Source organism: Mastigoproctus giganteus, chromosome 3 (assembly GCF_048544385.1).
Source record: "Mastigoproctus giganteus isolate SK-2022 chromosome 3, ASM4854438v1, whole genome shotgun sequence".
In the NCBI taxonomy this organism is placed as follows: domain Eukaryota; kingdom Metazoa; phylum Arthropoda; class Arachnida; order Uropygi; family Thelyphonidae; genus Mastigoproctus; species Mastigoproctus giganteus.
The window spans coordinates 161846377-161869111 of NC_143577.1; the positions used below are offsets into that span (position 1 = coordinate 161846377).

Sequence of the window (22735 nt, forward strand, 5' to 3'; positions counted from 1 at the left end):
TGGTCTAGACAAAAGCAAGACCCACGGATTGTACCAGGGAAAATTAGACAACTGCAAATACCAGCTGCAGACTGGTAAAGAGATCGAAGCCATGGCAGAGGGAGAGGCCTACAAATACTTGGGGATGATGCAGGCTCAGCAGTTACAGCACAAGGAAATTAAGGCCTGCCTGCCTGACCGAAAAATACCATCTGAGACTCAGAAGCCTGCCGAAAGCAAAACTGAATGGAGGGAACACAGTTAAAGCTATAAACACCTATGCAGTCCCAGTGCTAACATACTCCTTCAGGGTCATAGATTGGACTAACACCGAGCTGGAGGATATCATGAGAAAGACAAGGACAATGATGACAAAGAGCCGCCAACACTACCCAAAATCTGCCGTCGAGAGACTGACAATTGCCCATAAAGAAGGAGGAAGGGGCCTGATAGACCTCATTGAGCAACAGAAGATAGTGATAGTTAATCTGAAGGATTACTTCCAGAAACACACAGCAGCACTCCAGCAGGAAGATAGACAAGCAGAATACCCCACTCAACCTAAGCGAGGAATCCCCCCCCAAACCAGGAGGCAAAAACAAAGCTAGAAAGATGGGCAGAGAAGACACTCCATGGCAGACACTACAATGATCTCCATCAAGATCACATAGATAAAATTGCTTCCAATGCATGGCTCATGAGTGGGAAGCTCCTCCTTGAGACTGAAGGATTCATGCTTGCCATCCAAGACCAGGAACTACAGAAAATACATCACCAAGGAGCCTGGAGTGTTCAATGACACGTGTTGACGATGCCACCTGGCTCAGAAAAGATCGAACACATCACCGCAGGATGCAGGGTGATTACCTAGACTGAATATACTTGTAGACACGATCCCATAACCTTTGTGGACAAGAAGGAAAAGGCTACCTATCTGATTGACATAGCGGTACCCAACACACTGGCAACCTGCAGAAAACCCATGGGGAAAAAATCAGGAAGTACACGAACCTAAGACAGGAGATCAAAGAGATGTGGCATATGCAACAAGTAACGACCATCCCGATCATCATGTTAACCACAGGTATGGTGCCAAAGACCCTACATAACAGAATAGCAGCAATAGGTCTCCCAGCAAACACCTACAAGGAACTCCAGAAAGTCGCAATCCTGAACACCTGTAGGATAGTCAGAGAGTTTCTCGACCAACAGTAACACCAGACATAACAACCACCCTGTGTACTTGGTAGTAATACCCGTCACGAGGTGGAACCCCCAATCAGGGCCACACAAGTGGGTAGGCGAGGTAAGCGTTGCTTATGGGCAGCAGTTCAGGAGGGCACCAAAAAAAATTTTTGACATATACAAGTTGGACCTCTGTTTAACGAACTTCTTTATAGAGAAATTTTCTATTTAGCAATTATTTTAAAAATCCCCCTGGGTAATTACATTTATAATAGTTTCAGTAGAACAAAGAAAATTTCCATATAACAAACGGATTAGACAGGGATTCAAGTCTCTGCAACTTAGTGTTACTCTTAAAACCTAACCAAACACCTGTCCCACATACCCAGAAATCATGCTGGTCATCTGATTGGTTTTATACAATCAGATGCTCAATCAGATGAATAATAAACTTCCATCGTTTACCAGTATTCAACATGGCAGGCAAATAATTCATTTGAAATAAATACAGTACATGAAATTGCAGACACGTTAAGTTGCTTATCTAGATGTGTTTTATATTTATATTTTCTGTTATAAAATCTTTTTCTTCAAGTTCTCTGCCCTCAGACAGGTTCAGGGCCCCATTGGCGCCATGTTTCTCTATCTTGTGCTATACTTTTAATTCTTGCATAATTTCCTCTTATCATTCAATCCATCATTCCAATTCTCCTCCCTCACATCTACCCCTCAATCCCTTTTCTGTACATGCTCTCTCTTCTCAAATATGTCCTATAAAGCTATTTTGTCTCTTTCTTAATTCTTTACTAATGTTCTCTCTTCTACTTTCCTCAAAATCTCATTACTCACTCTATCCACCCATTTCACCCTTTCCATTCTCCTCAACACCCACATCTTGAAAGCTTCTAGGCATATCTCCTCTTTCCCAGTGTCCATGTTTAGGAGCCATATAGTACAACAGTCCATATTAATGTTTTCACCACTTGCTTTAATTTCTTCTCAATAGTTCTTTTCTATTATAAATGCCTCTTTGCAATTTTTGTTTTTATTTCCTTCCAGTCTTTTCTGTCATTATGCTTCCCAAGTATCCATATCTGTCAACCTGTTCCAATATTATTCCATCTAATGTTACATTGATTAGTCTTCATGGCCTCTTGGAAATTAACATTACCTTGGTTTACTCCTTTATTGTGCTGTTCAAGATGTCCAAGGAGCTCTGTAATTCTTCATTATTAGCAATCAATATCTAGACAGCTGCAAATCTTATTGTCCTTATCTTCTCCCCTCCTACTTTTACACCTCCTTTCAGCTCTTCTTTGAATTCTTTCATAAGTGCTTCTGCGTATGAATCAAATAGTATGGAGGATATGGAACATCCTTACATAACACCCCTACCAATGGGAAATCACGGAATATTTTCAAGAAAACAGAACAGAGGAAGCATTCAAAAAAATTCTCGATTCGGCTAATAATATGGCTATTATCACTGGCATTGCCACTTCGTTTCCAGAAATAAGAATTGCAAGGAAAAGATTGAAAAGATGTCATTTTAATTATGAAAGCAGAGAGGACACTATTCAGGATCTGCAACAAAATTTCAAAATTATTTTTTTCTTTCAAATTATGGACACAAATTTTCTCGTTAACTGAAAGGTTTAGAAATATGAAAGAACATGCAGAAATATTTAAAATATTTCTGAATAAAAAAAAAATGGTCATATAATGATTTCTTAAATCTTTGCAAAGATTTATATATTAAATTAAGTGACATTAATCGTAATGAGTCTGATGTTGATGGTTTAGCATTACTGAAGAACTTAAGAGTACTTCACATTTATATTAAAGACAATATTACTCCATCTGAAGTGTTATAATATATTTTTAAAAACAATTTTAAAGATACTTTTCCAAATGTAGCAGGTGCATTAAGAATTTATGCAAATGAGGGGAACAAAGTGGTTCCCCAACTTACCAAGAAAGGCTTAAGTTCTGAAAATTGCAGCATCTGGAGACTAGATGCCTGCAAGGTGATCTGATTGAGGTATTAAATGGGTTGAGTAGGCTCAATACTGATGGGATTCTTCCTCTTGCTCAGATTATGAACCTGAGGGTGTATAGATTCAAATTATGGAAATGCAGATGTAGAATAGATGTTTGGAAATTTGCATTTAGCCAGAGGGTAGTTGATTGCTGGAACAAACTTCCATCTGTCGTGGAAGTTGACAGCTTAAATAAATTCAAGGAGGAACTGGACAAATGTTTGGAGCGGATGGAGAGATGAATGGGGAATGGGGTTTTTCCTTTTTTTTTTTTGGTAGTTGCTATATAAGCTTGCTTTCTTGTCTCATATGCCACTACTAATGCTAATGCCTTTTTGTGACTTTACCAGTTTCAGTTGCCTCAGGTGAACAGAGTTTTTCAAAATTAAAATTAATCAAAAATTATTTACAATCGACAATGACTCTCTAATTTGGCAATATTTTCAACAGAAAATGATCTTTTGGAACAAATAAACATTAATGAAATAATTAATAAATTTGCATCTCTTAAAGCAAAGAAACAAATTTGTATAATTTTTTTAACATTATAATTTTCCTTTTATTTTATTATTGCAATAGAATAAGATTACTGTGATTTAGAATTTCAGAATGATTTTGTTATTTTTATTTGTGTATTTTTGTTTGTGTTATTTTTGTTTGTATAATCTCACATATTATATATGTGAGATTTGTTATAATTCTTTTCTTTTTTCAATAAATTAATAATAATTATTTACACTTTATTTTATTTTAATTGAAATATTTTGGGGCGGCAAATTTGATTTTGCTTACTGGCAGCACATAGGGTTGCAGCGGCCCTGCCCCCAATCAGGGAGAAATAATATAATAATAATAATAATAAACACCAGTAACTTCTCATATATATATATATATATATATATATATATATGTAATTATAAAACATTATAAGAGTGAAGCCGACCAGGCTAGCCATGTGCATAAAGTGCCTGCCTGCAACCCAAAGGTCACGGATTCGGATCCCGCCTCAGGCTTCGATATTACAATGGTGCCGTACTCTCCGGTTGGACCTCAAGGCCACAATACGCGAAGGAAGCAGGAAAAAACTGGTTCCTTCATGTATTGCTCACATCATACGATAAAAAAACCCCAATAGTGAGTTTGGTTGCTTCTTTCCCTACTTATCGCTTATATGTAGTTATAACACTAATAAGAATCACCAATAACAATCACCTGCCTCCCAACGATGTACAAGATCCTGACCAGGTACATAACCAAGAAGATATCAGACCACTTAGAGGGTCAGAACATAATGGCTTGCATCCTTTCTACCGAACAGCAGAAAGGATGCAAGGAGCAATTAACCATAGATGCCGCAATTATGGAGCAAGCCTACAAGAAGCACTGGAACCTATACATGGCCTACATTGATTACTGCAAGGCCTTTGACTCCGTACCTCATAGCTGGCTAATAGAGACCCTGAAGAACTACATGGTCAATCCGATAGTGAAAAACTTCCTAGAAGCAACAATGGCGAAATGGAGTACCACCATTAAGGTTGAGAACATCACAACCAGACCAATCCCCATCAGAAGAGGAATCTTTCAGGGAGATGCTCTGAGCCCACTGTGATTCGGTCTAGCACTCAACCCACTATCCACCATGCTTAACGGCAGCAAGTATGGATATAACCTTAAAGAAGAAGAAAGAACCTGTATACCCTCACCCACCTGATGTACATGGATGACATCGAGCTCTACGCGGCAACCAAGAAGCAACTCCAGCAACTACTCCAGATTGCCAAAGAATTCAGCAATAACATTAGGATGGAATTTGGTCTAGACAAATGCAAGACCCACACAGTGCACCACGGGAAATTAGTCGGCCGAAACTACCAGCTGCTGACTAGTAAAGAGATCAAAGCTATGACAGAAGGAGAGACCTACAAATACCGATGAATAATGCAGGCTCAGCAGTTAGAGCACAAGGAAATCAAGAAGTGCCCAACCGAAAAATATCATCAGAGACTCAGAAGGCTGCTGAAAGCAAAACTGAATGGAGGGAACACAGTTAAAGCCATAAACACCTATGCAGCTCCAGTACTAACATACTCCTTTGGGTTCATAGGTTGGACTAACACCGAGCTAGAGGATATCATGTGAAAGACAAGGACAATGATGACCAAAAGCCTCCAACACCACCTGAAGTCAGCAGTGGAGTGACTAACGACAGCATGGAAAGAGGGGGGGGGAAGGGGCCTGATAGAGCAACAGAAAAAAGTGAGAGTTAACCTGAAGGATTACTTCGAGAACAACACAACACCACTCCACCAGGCCATAAGGAAGATAGATAACAGGCCTCTGTAGCCGAGTGGTCAGGAGCGGGAGTGCAGTAGCACACTCTCTTTGAGTAGACCGGGGTTCAAGCCCCTGACTGCTAAATACGGTCGATCTGCCAACCCGCACTGGACTAGCATGGTAGATTATGGTCCATGTCCCTCAGCATGAATTGTTGAGGAGGCTTCCATCCTGCAGTGGGTTGATAATGGCTACAGTTTTTTTTTTATACCCCCCACTCAAACTAAGTGAGAAGCCCCCTCCCACCCAGACAACACAAGAAATGAAGCTAGAAAGAAGATACTACAATGACCTCCATCAAGATCACATTGATAACATTGCTTCCAATGGATGGCTAACAAGGGGGACACTCTTCCCCGAGACTGAAGGATTCATGCTTGCCATCCAAGACCAGGTAATCAACACCAGAAACTATAGAAAATACATCGCAAAGGAGCCCAGAATAGATGACACATGTCGAAAATGCCACCTGGCCTCAGAAACGATCCAACACACAGGGGGATGCAAGGTGATCACTCAAGGCTGAGTATGCTCGTAGACACGACCACATAGCCAGGATAATCCATCAGAAGCTAGCAAGGAAATACCAGTTGACCAAAGAAAGTGTACCGTACTACAAGTATGAACCCCAGGCAGTACTAGAGGCCCCAACCCACAAGCTGTACTGGGACCGTGCCATAATAACGGATAAGACCATCCCACACAACAGACCGGACATAACCCTTGTGGACAAGATGGAAAAGGCTACCAACCAGATTGACATAGCGGTGCCCAACACTAGCAATGTCCAGAAAACCCATGAGGAAAAAATTAGGAAGTACACGAACTTGAGACGTGAGATCAAGGAGATGTGGCATATGCAAGAAGTAACAACCATCCCAATCATCATGTCAACCACTGGTATGGTGCCAAAGACCCTATATAGCAGCCTAGAAGCAAACGGTCTCCCAGAGAACACCTACAAGGAACTCCAGGGAGTCGCAATCCTGAACACCTGTAGGATAGTCAGCGTGTTCCTCGACCAACAGTAACACCAGACATTACACCCACCCTGTGTACTTGGCAGCACTACCCGTCACGGAGTGGAATCCCCCCAATCAGGGAGAAATAATATAAAAGCAATAACAATAATAAACACCAATAACTTGTCTTATATATATATATATATATATATTATTATTCTTTTGTGTTATCATTCTATTGTGGTTTAATCCGTCTTTTGTGCATCGTTAATGCCATTGTTTTTCGCCATGTTGGCCAATTGAACATTATACGTGCCAGTGTATATTCGTTTCCAATAGTTCGATTTTCTTAAATACTGGTGTTTTTTACTTATAGGTATTATTGCTAATACAATACTGGTCTTTAAGCTAGCCTTATCTCGGTTATCTTAATTTCCCATGGCCTATGCATTTAGGATTTAGAAGCTTATTGTGTATTGCTAAAGGAATTTTCATAATTATTGATGAAAAATTTTTTTAAATATCTGTAACAATAGCAATGTAATTATCAATACTATTTTATAACTATATGATATTATTTATACATTTTTATACATTTTTGTATTACATCACTTGGACGTCAATCCCCTACTTCATCGGGGGCTTTGAGTGGATTGACGGCCCATTCGATGTAATGCATTTTTTACTTACTCGTTGATATTGTTGAGGTGTATGTTCTGGGTTTTTGCCTTTGGTATATTTTGCTAAGTGCTCTAAGTTTGCTTATTTTAATAGAGAATAGTGTGTTGTGTATATTTTTGATGTTTATGGGGTTTGTGTCCCATTCTGTTAATAGTTTTTCGAAATCATTGATATTTATTGGTATTTTGTTGTTATTTTTATTGTATTCCTGTAATTTTCCGTTTTTAGTCCCGTTATATTGCCAGTTTTTGCTGATCTGGAAGATGTTGTAAGTACATGTTTCTGGGCTGGAGAATGCGAAGTTCCTTCAGTTGAATTGATTGTTTAATCCATAAGATACACCTCAACAATATACTTGAAGACATATTTAAATTCAGAATAGGCATAAATTTCAACGAACACACTAAAAAAGAGTACTGCATAATAAAATACCAAAACCGTTTATACGACACAGTTAATATAGGTAATATCATTAATAATAACAAATGTTACCTACCCATCAAAAACACACAAATAAATATCAGATACAGACACACCAAGCCAATAGGACTAACCATCTGCAATTACAAAAACACCATTGATAAAATGAATGAAGGAGAACAACCTTGTCCAGGAAAGTAGATATAAAAAATTCATCAATACACATTACAATCATATAGTAACAGGAGACCTCAATATCATCGAAGACAAAACACTAAGAGAAACAATGAAAAAGGGTACAAAATTCAGACCCAACACCCCAATTAGGTTGGAATATATAAAAAAATCAATATACACAGATCTGTTACAATTTGCATTCAAAGCCGCATACAAAAACAATGAACCCATAGAATCATTCCAATGTTGGATAAACGCCAATACTGAAAACATATTAGACCGTTTCAGGGAAAACATAACAATACAAAAACATCCTAAAAATAACAAGCACTTAAATTTAAAAACTATCAACAATAAAATCAAAGAAATACAAAACAAATTTGTTATCACTAGAACCGACAAAGCAAACAATAATTTCAGTATCATTTGCAAAAGATTCTATATAGAAGCCATTAAAGAGGAATTGCATGACAATGAAACATACAAGTACATAGACACCAATCCAAACAGCATCAGCAAAAAAATTTTGGCCATGCATAAAAAACTTAAAATTAAAATAGACAGGATGCAATACCCCTACATATACTGGGTTCCAAAATATCACAAGATGCCTACGGGAAAAAGATTCATTACTTCAGGCAAAAACAGCTATATAAAGTATACCAGTAAGGTCATGGAAGACAAATTAAAAAACATCACCAAAGAAATCGAAAACACCAGAATTATCAACAACAACAAAGAATATTTGGACGATTTAAAAAACAAAACAATAATATTAAAAGTATAAACACATACGACTTCAAAAACCTCTTTACAAGCATAGCACACGACAACCTAATAGAAGTACTACAGATATATTACCAAAAATATCACAACATACTACAATGCAAAAAACAATACTGGAATGACCTCACAAAAATCAGTGTCAAAGGCAACTACATTCTAATGGGAGGCAAAACATATATGCAATGCAGGGGGATAGCTATGGGCTCCAGCAGTTCATGCGCCATAGTTAATCTCTACCTGCACCATTATGAAAGTAACATCACGGACAATATAAAATTCTACAGATATATAGATGACGTACTCGTGATCAACCATGACAACTTTATAAATATAGCAAAGAACACTTACCCAGCAGACCTAAAAATTGAATGTACAAATACGGATAACAACAAAAAAGCTGTCTACTTAGACAGCGAAAATGCCATCCTCCCAGACAAAATATATACACATCACTATGATAAAAGAGACCATTTTAATTTCGAAACAATAAAACTCACACACTGGGAAAGTAACATAGCAAAACATATACATAGTAATACCATAAGAAATCAAACAAACAGACTATTAAAAATATGCAACAATATAAATAGCGGAAACATAGCAATACAAAAACTCATCAAAACACTGGATAAAAACAAAATTCCCAAACAATACAGTAGATATCACATAAAAACTGCCATATACGCAAATATTAGAAAGCACCACCCCAATGTAGACCCACATACATTCATCAAAAACCATCTAAAAATAAAATAGTAATTACTCAGAAGAGTATCCCCATGTTTATGAGGTTTATTGCACTCAGGCGAGGCTCGTCGCCTGACTGCACTACAACCTATTGCCAAAATTGAACAATCCCCCCCACCCAACAAAAACCCATAGTAAGAAGCTGTATATATGTATATAGCTTTGCCTCTGGACAAACACGTGCTGTTACGCCTTGGAAAAGCGGTACCGGCACAGTCCGAGGTAAGGCATAAAACAAATGTAAAAATAATGTAAATACACATGTAAATAAAGGAAGTTAATCTACTAGTTAACACAAACCACAGAAAGTTAACAAAAATTCATTGAACCAACAACAAACCACCATAATAGGCATTCGCTTGAAAATCGGGGGACTTCAGCCAATGCGCCATCAGCACACAGTGAAATGTTAATGCGACTGCGCCATAAAAATAGCCATCCATAAAAACAAATTAAAGGCGGTAAATTCCCTTTTCGACTCTACGACCTGCACAAGAACACATCAAGTAAGTAGTATTGCAATATAAAATACTTACCTGTTGGGCTTTGTGTATTCTATCACAGTTGCTGTAGAGATTATAAAAATTTAATTTAATTCATAATTAATACTAATTTAACTAACAACAATTAAGAAGAATAATATAAACATAAGTCCAAAAAATTTTTAAAAAGAACCTTAGATTCTAGAATTAAATAAAATAGCAAAGCTGTGATAGATACAAACAGAAACGAGTAAGTAAAAAATGCATTACATCGAATGGGCCGTCAATCCACTCAAAGCCCCCGATGAAGTAGGGGATTGACGTCCAAGTGATGTAATACAAAAATGTATAAAAATGTATAAATAATATCATATAGTTATAAAATAGTATTGATAATTACATTGCTATTGTTACAGATATTAAAAAAAAAAATTTCATCAATAATAGTAGTAGTAGTAGTAGTAGTAGTAGTGGCACATGATGCAAGAAAGCAAGTGTAGGAGCTTATGCAGCATCAGCCAAAAAAAAAAAAAAAAATCACACCATTCCCTCCAAATGCCTGTCCAGTTCCTCCTTAAATTTATTTAACCTATCAACTTCTACAACGGCAGATGGAAGTTTGTTCCAGCAATTAACCACCCGCTGGCTAAAGGCAAATTTCCGCACATCTATTCTACATCTGTCCTTTCTTAATTTGAACTTATGTCCCCGTAGGTTGGTAATCTGAACAAGTGGAAGGATCCCATCAGAATTCAGCGTGCTCAACCCATTCAAGGCCTTATAGACCTCAATCAGATCACCGCGCAGGTGCCTAGTCTCCAGCCACTGCAATTTGCAGAACTTAAGCCTCTCTTGGTAAGAGAATCCCTTCATTCCCCTCACCAATCGTGTTGCTCTTCTCTGTACACGCTCAAGCAAATCTACATCCTTCCTAAAATGAGGCCTCCAGACCTGTACGCAGTACTCAAGGCGTGGCCTGACCATTGCCTTATACAGAGGGACAATCACCTCCTTTTCCCTGCTAGCAAAATTCCTATATATATCATTGACAAAACCCCATGACCCGCCCTAGCAGCCTGTCTGCACTGCTCAGAAAACTTCATATCTGACTGCACAATTACTCCCAGGTCTTTTTCATTTTCTACCACCTTAAGTGTAGTACCACACAGTTGGTACGTTTCTCTGGGGTTACTTCTACCCATATGCAGTACTTTGCATTTGCATTTCCTTTAGCAATACGCAATAAGCTTCTAAATCCTAAATGTATAGGCCATGGGAAATTAAGATAACCGAGATAAGGCTAGCTTAAAGACCAGTATTGTATTAGCAATAATACCTATAAGTAAAAAACACCAGTATTTAAGAAAATCGAACTATTGGAAACGTATATATATATATATATATATATGTGTAATTATAAAACATTACAATAGTGAGTTGGATTGCTTCTTTCCCTACCTGTATAGCCCATAGTAAAAGCCTAATTTTCTTGATCGTTCACTTTCTTTTGTTTACAGGCACTTTCCTGCTTTTCCTTAAAGCTACAGGAAATCCGGCATATTGCAGAGATTAGAAGTTAAAAGGTACTGCTTTCATGTGACAAGGGATGAGGTTATAAACATTGTTTGGCACAGTAAGGGTTGTAAATAATTGACAAATTTCTGACTTATACACAATTTTAGGTGTTCTCATATTTCTCCAAATTAAAATGAAAAACAATAACAATAAACAGCGGTATACAACAATAATAAACAGATCATATACAGCAACAGAATTTATATACATTATACATTATTTACATACAAAACCAAAATATAAATGGTTTTGGATTTTAATTTTTTTATCATAATAAGCAACTGATAAAGCTGATAACAACCAGCAATAACATTAACTGGCATTTACTGTATATAATACATATTTTTTGGTGGTAGTAGCAGATTTTTATTATATATAACAGGTAAATTGTACAATACTAGGTGAGTGAAACTCACTTGGGACATGGATTGTCATATTCATCCAAGCTTAGAATAAATTTTTCTGATATTCAATGTGACATGGTTTTCAGTCAAAATTGTATGGCATGATCCAAAGGAGATTTCTGGTTCATCAACAATTCCTCAGATAGTTAATTGCTGATCAGAACATTTTTCCAGGACTTTAGTAATCAGTGCTTGAAGTTGAAGGTCAACCAGAACAATTGTAATCTTCAATAGATTCTCAGCAAATGTGGAAATTACTTATAAGTATGATGAAATTCAGTTTTTAACATTTGGATTACTTCTGCTCAGTTTTTCCTATTCTTCACACAAAACTTGGTGCACATACAGGTTCTGCTTTTGTATTCATTTTTTGTTCAAACAGATTGTGACATAGCCTGAAGACACATCAAAACTCCTACATGCAGTGCTCATTATTGATTTGGTTGAAACAGCTTGAACCAGTAATGTGGTGACCCTCCCCTATGCTTATTCATCATCCTGGCTGTCTATCTTCACACCTTCTTTTATAATACCAGACTTCACATATCACTGGAGAAGTGGTTAGAGAGCACATTGCTTCAATCCTGCATTTATGAGACCAGTGCATAGACTCAACAGTTCTACCGTACCAATCCTGGCTGGTCAATCACTGGTTGTCTGCAAACTTCAGACAACAGCAGAGTGGACCTGATAATCCTGTGTCAACTAGGTCACCACACTTGATGCTTCTGACTTTATTCTTTGAGGTTATGTGAAATCTAGATTGCATACTACACTACCACTGAATCTGCAATACCTCAAGAAACAGATGATGCACACCACCTACAGCACAATTGATGCTGCTATGCCAGATATTGATGTACAAACCCAAATCCGTATCATGGTAAACAACAGTCATTAGAGTTCCTCTCATTTTAACAGTGTTAATGTGTCCTCATTTGCCTGTTTATTAAATGATTACTGTAAAAAGGTCATTCAAATGAAAATCACAATTAAATAAAAGTCTAACATTGTTTCCTTGTTGTTTGTATATTTCACAAACAAAAAGAAAACTATATACATCAATCTTTATCTACTGCTACACTTATACCTGGTTTCCTCAAGAAAAGTTTTAGTCGTTTTGAATTGCTATCTTGTCTTCCTCATCTGACAAGGGATGGCATCCTCTTAGTGCATCTTTTAGTGGCCAAAATGGGGATAATCATATGGAGTCTGGTGAATGTGGAAGATGGGGGTAATACTTCAAACTTCATCTCCTGTATCTTATTCACTGTGAGGACAGGCATTATCATGCTGAAGGTACATACCTGAGGACAGCAAACTATTGCTTCTTTTTAATTGCTGGCTTTAAAAGCTTCAGAAGCATATCATATTTGTTACTCATCACTGTTTCTCTTCTCTCCAGATAATGTTCCAGAATCACTCCTTCATGATCTCAGAATACAGTAATGCTTTCCTAGCTGATACTTGGGTACGGAATTTCTTTGGTTGAGGTGCGTGTCTGGCACTCACTCTAAACTCATGAATTTGCTTTCTGGTGTGTAATAATGCACCCAGGATTCATCTCTGGTCACTATGTTCTATGAAGGTGTCTCCTTCATGCTCTCCAAAAAACATGGAATACACATTAAGTAATTTTTCAGTTCTGGTAGTAAATGCAAGGAATCCATCAAGCACATACTTTTTTGAAAGTGTAACTCCTTACTAATGATATTGTGTGCTGAATCAATACTAATCTCGGATGCCACAGCAATTTCTTCAATAGTAATAAAATGGTTTCCTTTTATGAGTGCTTCCACTGTGCTATTATGTCAACAAGACTGATGTGCTTGCAGAAGGGTCATCCCAGTCATGACCAGGGCAGGCACATCATATCTTGATATGATGTGCCTGGTCTGGTTGAGGAGAATCCTCAAGATTTTCAATACCATCGTTAAACTAATCCTCCTCACTCTTTTTGACTTGCCACTGATGCATGCAAGCTGCACCATACAGGTTTGTATGGTGCATTAAAAATTGGATTACAGACTGCATCTCTACCTTGATGCATGACTGCAAGAGTGCTGCCACTTTGAAAATCAACTGTTCCTAAATAATGACAGAAGGTGAAATGTGAGTGCTCAGTGTTACCAACAGACTTTGGTCAATAATCTGATACAAGATTAATATCAGTTTTGCATAATATGCATTTTATGCTGGTTTTGCAGTTTTCATATGAATGACTTGTACATAATGTTCTTATTATTACAAAAATATTCTTTGCATCTGGAAAGTACCTTTTATGTTGTTGAAATGTAGGTGTTCCCCCTTCTAAAATGTTTCAGAAATTTCAATTTTGGACATACTATTTGTATAAATCTGCTGGCATTTATAAATTATTTAATTGGTACAGGTTTGATGTTTTTAAATTTTAAATGTTACATTTTAATTTCTCAATTTCATTATGATACAGCATTATTTGAATACCAGTTTTAAATTTGTACTTGATGTCTTGATGTGAATTTATTTATAGTTTTAGTTTTCTACTATCTAAAAGAGATGCCATATAATAAATATAACAAAATTTTTATGATAAAAAGGTATGTCCTTTATTTTTAGCCAGTTCTAAATTGCAATACATGAACAACAGGTCAATCAGGAATAACACTTAACTATTTATTTTTGATCTTATCATTTTGTATTGCAATCAGATATTCAATGTTTTCAAGACTAAGATTTAGCAGGCACAACTGGAGTCGTCTCTATTTGGGAAGCATTATTTATTCATTACTTATTCATACAAGGCTAAGCAATACATAATGTCTGCATTGTGAAGGATTTCAAAATATGAGATGTAGTAACAATTCCACTTTGCAAACTTAGTTTGTTTCTGAATTTCACTGCATATAAAAATGATGCATGTTGTCACACTTCAAATAAATATCTTAATCCAAAAATCACATGTCATAATAATAATTTATTTAATTATTCTTTAATGATGACACACCATATATTGTTTCTCTTCCAACTCCTATTAGATAATGATGTCTAATAGGAGTATGGCATATCAGATGATGTGCCATAAAGCCAACAACAACATTACAGAAGTACCATGTTAAAGAAAGATGACAGAATATTACAGTGTTCCAATCATTTGGAAACATTAAAATTCATAAAGAGAGTAATCCCATTAGACCTATAGTTAATATTAAATAGTGTGGCACAAAATTCATCAAAATGGCTATTAGCATTCTATTGCCATTTAGGATAATCAGGTGAAGAACATGCTGTACTTAAATTAGCAATATTAAATAAGAACGAATAAATAACTATACTCTTCCAGTGAGTATGTATACTGACACTTTCACTAACATTCCAGTAGATGAAGCAATCGATGTTGAAAAGTGCAGGATTGATGACTGAGTGAGAAGAAATCCTTAAAGCAACAAAATATTTCCAAAAAAACATACACGGAATTATGACGGTTAGCTTTAAAAGCTGGATATTTTATTTTTGAATGGAAAAATTTATATACAACTCTTCCCAAGCATGAGCAATCCTCTTTCTCCCCTCCCCTCATGACAGACATTATCACAGAGACCGTTGAAGATGCCATTAGACAGTATGGCCCTGGCAGTCTATGTGTCGTAAAACTCCACCACCACAACAACAGCCATTAGACAGGCTACCCCTTTAAACCTTCATTATGGGTTCATTCTGTTGATATTTTTTGGCATTTATGAATAACATAGCTGGATTAATTTTAAATTTGAATTTTAGGTGGAAAACAAACTACCATTTTTAAATATGATGGTCATCAAAATTAATAAAAGACTAAGCAGTATGCAAGTATACTAGAAACAAAAAAATCAAGCAGATATATGAATTTTAATTTAAACCACCCTATAAATATTAAGAAACGAATAATTAAAATGCTAACTTACAGAACAGACTGTATACCTCCCAAGAGAGCTAGAATATATAAAAAATACCCTGATGCGCAACACATTCCTAATAAAAAAATTAACAAAACATATGTCTGAACATTACTTTGCCAATAACAAAGGCACAAAACAAAAATAAAAAAAAAATTCAATAAATCAGCCATGGTACTGAGTAAAAGGGACAAGTAAAAAAACTAAAGAATTTGCAAAACTTTTGGGTTGGGTATTATTTTCAAACACTGCATAACAGTATGGAGAACTATTTTAAACAGATTAATCATTTTGACAGAAGAGAAGTTATTTACAAAAATACACGTAGATACAGTAAACTTTACATTGAAACAACAGTTCATAGATTACACATGAGAATAGGAGAAACAACCTTCCTAAAACATACTAAAAAGGGTAAGAATAAATTTCTGAAATTGCAGAGCAGAACACACATTTTTAAAATGCCTTTTAATATAAAGAATTTCAGTGTCATTGGGAATAAATGGAATTTTACCAAAAGAAAAAAAGAGAGCCAATTTACATTAGAAAATTTAATAATCACATATTCAATAGACATAACAACCCAAATGAGAGAGAGAGAGAGAATATAATATCAGTCCCTCCTCACATTTATCTATAGTGAAGAGAAATTTTATAGGTAGCTGAAGGTCTCGTCACTTCACTCTCTCTCTCTCTCTCTCTCTCTCTCTCTCTCTCTCCCTCCCTCTCTCTCTCTCTCCATCTTCCCACCACCCCCATTCCATTTACCTTCACTTATATAATTTGTAGTACTGACTGCTTAAGTGTTTCATGTGATTCAAGCATATAGTGCTCAACCTATTATATTCTTCGGTTTATTTCCAAGAATTTATAAGATATGGCTTTTAAAGCAGTTCTTATTATTGATTACTGTTAGAAGGTGGCATACACTCATAATAAATAATTGGTTTAGTTTTGGTTCACTCATTATTTCATTATTTATTTACATGTTTGAAAATGTAAAAATTGTGTTCTTAATTAAAAAAAAAAAAAAAAAAAAAAAAAATACACATGCACACACACACAAACATACACACATGGCACATTAAAGTGAATTTTGTCTCTGCCAAAGGGGTTAACCAAGATCCGATACTAATCTGTATCATTTCAACTATTTTGAGGAGTATTCCGTATAATGAATGATGTACATTTCCTGGATGGCTTGAACAATGAATTTAATCAGAAAGTTCCTTGATGCGAACATAATAAATGATAACACTAAATAACTCTCTTGAAAACATAAGCATACACATAAGCATACATAAGTAAACACAAGCTTTTTATTCACTTAATACTTACTATCATCATCACAATCCTGTTTAGAAATCCCAGCTGGATTTATTCTTCTACTTTCCTGGTTATCAATAAAATTCTTGTCGGCAACTTGACTAATTCTGAGAAATAAAAAATGCTTTTCTATAATAACATTTAAAAGGTAATTGGTGTGATTTTTATGATCTGAAAGAAGTTCAAAGGTATTGTATAGGAATTGGTAACTGAATCAGGAATTACACACTATGTTCAATACACAGTGCAGCAATTTGAAAATGAGACTGATGTTATGAGACAAGTGCTGGTGCTACCATCAACTAAAAGTAAATGTGAAATGAAAGAGTGATTGTTCCTTGAGCACTGCAGTAAGATCTGAAAAATCTGCAGCCATTTCAGACAGTGCGAGCTGAACTGCATGTCTCTCCTGTGTCTGTGTTGTGGAGGGACAATGGCACAAAGAGCGAACATCAAGTTTTGTGTATGACTGGGTAAAAATGCCACGGAAATGTTTCAAATGATGAAAGAATTGTCTCGTGTCCATGTGTTCAAGGAGCATAAACATTTATTTCCTGGAAGAGAATCACTGGAAGATGATGAACATCTGGACCCAGCAAAAATCAAAAATGGTTCTAATGCCACAGTTGATTGAAAAGGTGTGGAAATTATTACCAATGATTGATGTGCAACACTGAATGATTTTCAGATGATCTGTGCATTAATAAGGAAACATTTGATAAATAATAACCCAGGATTTGAAGAAAACAAAGGTCTGCACCGTCATTTTCCACCATTTGTTAACAGACAGTTAACAATATGTGCAAAGTGAACACTGCAGAGAACTCATTGAGGCTGCTGAAAGCAAACTCAACTTCCTAAATTCAATCATTATGGGTGATGAGACATGGTGTTTCCAGCATGACCCCACAACAAAGTGACAAAGTGCAGAGTAGCAGTTGGCAAACTCTCCCAAAGCCAAAAAAAAAGGTCAAAAATCAAAACCATGATCATCATGACAGCACGGGAATTGTGCACAGAGTTACTGCTGCCTACTATCCAGATGTTTTGAAAGGTTTGTTGTAGAGAATCTGTCATGTGCTACCTTAGTATGGAGAAGATGGTAGATGGTTCCTCTTGCATAACAATGCACCAAGCCACAAGACACTCAAACAGTTTTTTGACCAGATGAATAGTTTACATTCTGTAAACTATTCATCTGGTCAAACATTTTGGTCCTCATCTCTGTAAACATTACACCCACATGATGTGAACGGAGATAAGGTGGGGAGGAAACATGGCATGATATTATTTTCAACTCACTGCAGAGGGAAAACAAATGGTTGGAGCAAACTTGGCACCCAAAGTTACATAAGGAGGAACCCAATCAAAATGAACAGGATTTAAGATGCCACTCAATAATGTCCTGTCTATGGTGGCCATAGTGACCTGACCTGTAGACAAAGACATTAGCTATTAACACATGGAAATAAAGTACTAAACCCAACACACATAACACAAAACTTATGCCAGTGATTCCTCTTCAAATGCTGATTCTGCAAATAACAAAATTTTTGCAAATCTAAGCAATAAACCAAGTAAATGAACAATAATAAGTGGAGTGGAAAATACTGTGGTAAGCATGGACAATGACCAAAATCATATGGAAAGAACAATGTTCAACGTGTTATATGTACTTGTATGTGGTCTCTAGGGTTCCCTCCATTCACAGCCGTGTCATCTGTATTTCGAAAAAGGTAATGCTAACTATGTGGTTGGAAGTGTAGATTTGTGAAAGGTGTGGTGAAATTTCTGGAATATTGTTGGCTGGCAACTGGCGACTTAGTAGCCAGGGGACAGCAAACACCTGGTCACCTACCTCTTGCCCCGCATCCTTTGCTACGATGAGGCATGCCAGGTTCTGCACACTAAAGCTCTTGCTGAGCTTCCCAGAGAATTCTGGAGAGGCCTGGGTGAAACATAGAAATGAGCAGGGAGGAAAGTGGGAGAAGTTTGAGGTAGCAGTGGTACTAGTGATGCAAGAAAGCAAGTGTATGAGCTTATGCAGCATCAGCCTAAAAAAAAAAAAAAAAGTTTTCACACACCATTCCCTCTAAATGTTTGTCCAGTTCCTCCTTAAATTTATTTAACCTATCAATTTCCACAACAACAGATGGAAGTTTGTTCCAGCAACTGACCACCCGCTGGCTAAAGGCAAATTTCTGCACATCTATTCTACATCTGTCTTTCTTCAATTTGAATTTATGCCCCCTTAGGTTAGTAATCTGAACAAGTGAAAGAATCCCATCAGAATTCAGTGTGCTCATCCCATTAAGGCCTTATACACTCAATCAGATCACCTCACAGGTGCCTAGTTTCCAGCCGCTGCAATTTGCAGAACTTAAGCCTCTCTAGGTAAGATGATCCTCTACATGCTCAAGCAAATCCACATATTTCCTAAAATGAGGCCTCCAGACCTGTACACAGTACTCAAGACGTGGCCTGACCATTGCCTTATACAGAGTGACAATCACCTCCTTTTCCCTGTTAGCAAAATTCCTGTATATCATTGACAAAACCCCCATGACCTGCCCTGGCAGCCTGTTTGCATTGCTCAGAAAACTTCATATCTGACTGCACAATTACTCCCAGGTCTTTTTCATTTTCTACCACTTTAAGTGTAGCACCACACAGTTGGTATTGGTACATTTCTCTGAGGTTACTTCTACCCATATACGGTACTTTGCATTTGTCAAAATTAAACTTCAGTTGCCACTACTTAGCCCATCTGCTCAAATTTTCTAGATCCTGTTCCAGTAGCACACTGCCATTACTGTTAGCATTAGTAGAGGCATTTGATGCATGAAAGCAAGCTTATGCAGCATCAGCCAAAAAAAAAAAAACCACTTCCACTTCACCCCTCTGTTCGTTCAAAATACCTGTCCAGCTGAGCCTTAAACTTATTTAGGCTATCAACCTCCACCACAAGGGATGGAAGTCTGTTCCACCAACCAACCACCTGCTGGCTAAAGGCAAATTTCCGCACGTCTATCCTACATCTGTCTTTCCTCAATTTGAATTTATGCCCTCTCAGGTGATTTTTCTGAGCTAGAGGAAGAATCCCATCAGCATTGAGCATGCTTAAACCATTCAAGGCTTTATACACCTCTATCAGATCACCTCGCTGGTGCCTAGTCTCCAGACACTGTAATTTGCAAAACTTAAGCCTTTCTTCGTAAGAGCACCCCTTTGTTCCATTCACTAATCTTGTTGCCCTTCTCTGTACTCGTTCCAGCAGCTCTACATCCTTCTTGAAATGAGGCCTCCAGACCTGTATACAGTACTCTAGGTGTGGCCTGACCATGGCCTTATACAATGGAATAATCACCTCCTTATTCCTGCTGGAAAAATTCCTGTATATCATTGACAATACTCCATGAGCTACTCTTGCAGCCCGTCTGCACTGCTCAGAGAACTTCATATCTGCCTGCACAACCACCCCCAGGTCCCTTTCATTCTCTACCACTGTCAGTGTAGTACCACAGAGTTGATACGGGGTTGCTCTGGGGTTGCTGTGGGGTTGCTGTTTCCCATATGTAGTACTTTACATTTGTCAATGTTAAACTTCATTTGCCACCTCTCAGCCCATCTGCTCAACCTTTCCAGATCCTGTTGCAGCAGCATAGTGTCAGTAGTGTCCTTGACAACCCTGCCAACCTTTGTATCGTCTGCAAACTTAGACATTAAGCTTGATATACCATCATCAATATCATTTATAAATACAGAAAACAATAATGGACCCAACACTGAGCCCTGAGGGACTCCACTAATAACATTAGTCCACGATGAGCAGTGTCCATTGATTACCACTCTCTGTCTTCTCCCCCTCAACCACCCCTTTATCCATAGCAGCAATTTGCCTCCAATGTCACACTGCTCCAATTTGTGTAGCAGTCTTCCATGTGCAACAGTATCAAAAGCCTTTCTAAGATCCAAGTATATAATATCAAAGTTATTCCCTCCATCCAGTTCTTTTGTGACTGCATCATAGTATCCAATCAAGTTGGTCAGGCAAGACTTCCCCTTAACAAAACCATGCTGTGTCTGAGCTATAACTGAAGTCTTGTCTAAATGATCCTGCAGTGCTTCTTTAACCAGTGCCTCCATTAATTTTCCTGGAACAGAAGTTAAGCTCACAGGTCTATAATTACTTGTGTCAGCCTTTGATCCTCCTTTGTGAATTGGGGTCACATTTGCACATTTCCAGTCTATGGGTACCTCCCCTGAGTCCAAGGAAGCTCTCATAATTATGGCTAAGGGTTTGCTTACTTCCTTTGCTGCCTCCTTTAATATAACTGGATAGATCCCATCCACCCCGGGTGCCTTTCTTGTGTTTATCTTCAACAGTTTCTCCTCCACTTTACTCCCAGTTATTTCAAGATTCTGTAGCTTACTGCTAGAGTTGAATACACCTCTGGCATTCCCCTAGCTGAATAACTCCTCATGTGTGAATGTCGATGCAAAATATTCATTTAGTTTGTTAGCTACCTGAGCAGGATCATCAACAGTTGACCCATCAATATCAAGTGGACCAATCTGATTCATCCCCTTCCTTCTAGAGTTTACATAAGTAAAGAACTCTTTGCTGTTTTTCTTTGCATTCCTTGCCAGTAATCTGCCTTCGCCTGCCTAACCTCCTTTGTAACTTGGTTGCATATCAACTTGTATCTATCATAGGCTTCTGTGTCATGTGTTGATTTGTAAGTATCCCATGCATTTTTCTTCTCTGCCATATGCCTCATTAGTTCATCTGACAACCATTTAGGCCTAAACCTTGAACAATATTTCTTAGTTGGTATGTAAAGCCTAGTAGCTTCCACGATAAGTTCTTTGAATGCTTCCCATTTTGAATTTGCTGTTGGCAATATCATCAGTTGATCCCACTGTATAGAATTTAAATACTGTCTCAGTCCATTGTAGTCGCCTTTACGGAAGCAATAACCCTTCCCTTTACCCCTAATGGTAGTTACCTCTTTGAGTAAATCCCACTTCAGCACACTGTGATCACTGCCACCTAGTGGTTCATTTATCTGCAGATTCTTAATGCATGAAGAATCACTGCTGATAATCAAATCAAGAGTATTACTCCCTCTAGTTGCCTCCCGAACATGCTGATGTAGAAACAATCATCCAATAAATCCACAAAAGCCCTGCTAGTGTGTGAGTAGCCACACACTAGCAACCCCAAATTCCAGTCAATATCTGGGAAATTAAAATCTCCCATTATAAGTCTCTCTGATTTACTGGCCCACTCTATTTCCCTGTACAGTTCCTTATTATACTCATCAGAGTCATTAGGCCTATAGCACACTCCTACTCTCAATTTTGATCTCCCAATGCTTATGTCACACCAAACTGACTCAACACTGCACTGTCCAGCGATGTCGACTGGCTTCACTTCCTTGGTTTTTATGTGTTTCTTAACTAATAGCATAACCCCTCCCCCCTTCCTATCCTGTCTATCCTTTCTGTAGACGTTGTACTCCCCAAATTGCAGTTCTGCATCCCTTATATCTGTGTGACACCACGTCTCTGATATCCCAACAATATCTGCCTTTGATGTTTTGAGCAAAACCTCAAATTCATAAAATTTATTTACTAAACTCCTAGCATTGCCGTACACACAAGTATACATGCACCTGTTCTTAGCTACCCTAACACAACCCATGTGTTTACTTGTAC

At 37.3% G+C, this 22735-nt stretch overlaps 1 protein-coding gene across 1 annotated transcript in view; it reads right to left on the reverse strand.

Moving 5' to 3' along the window:
• The window catches only part of LOC150088371 (phospholipid-transporting ATPase ABCA3-like), a 335787-nt gene that overhangs the window by 174176 nt on the left and 138876 nt on the right, over positions 1 to 22735 (reverse strand). The window contains exon 9 of the mRNA XM_090370138.1: positions 17027 to 17121. Within this exon, the coding sequence (XP_090226264.1) occupies positions 17027 to 17121 (95 nt within the window). The remainder of the gene's footprint in view (positions 1 to 17026; positions 17122 to 22735) is intronic.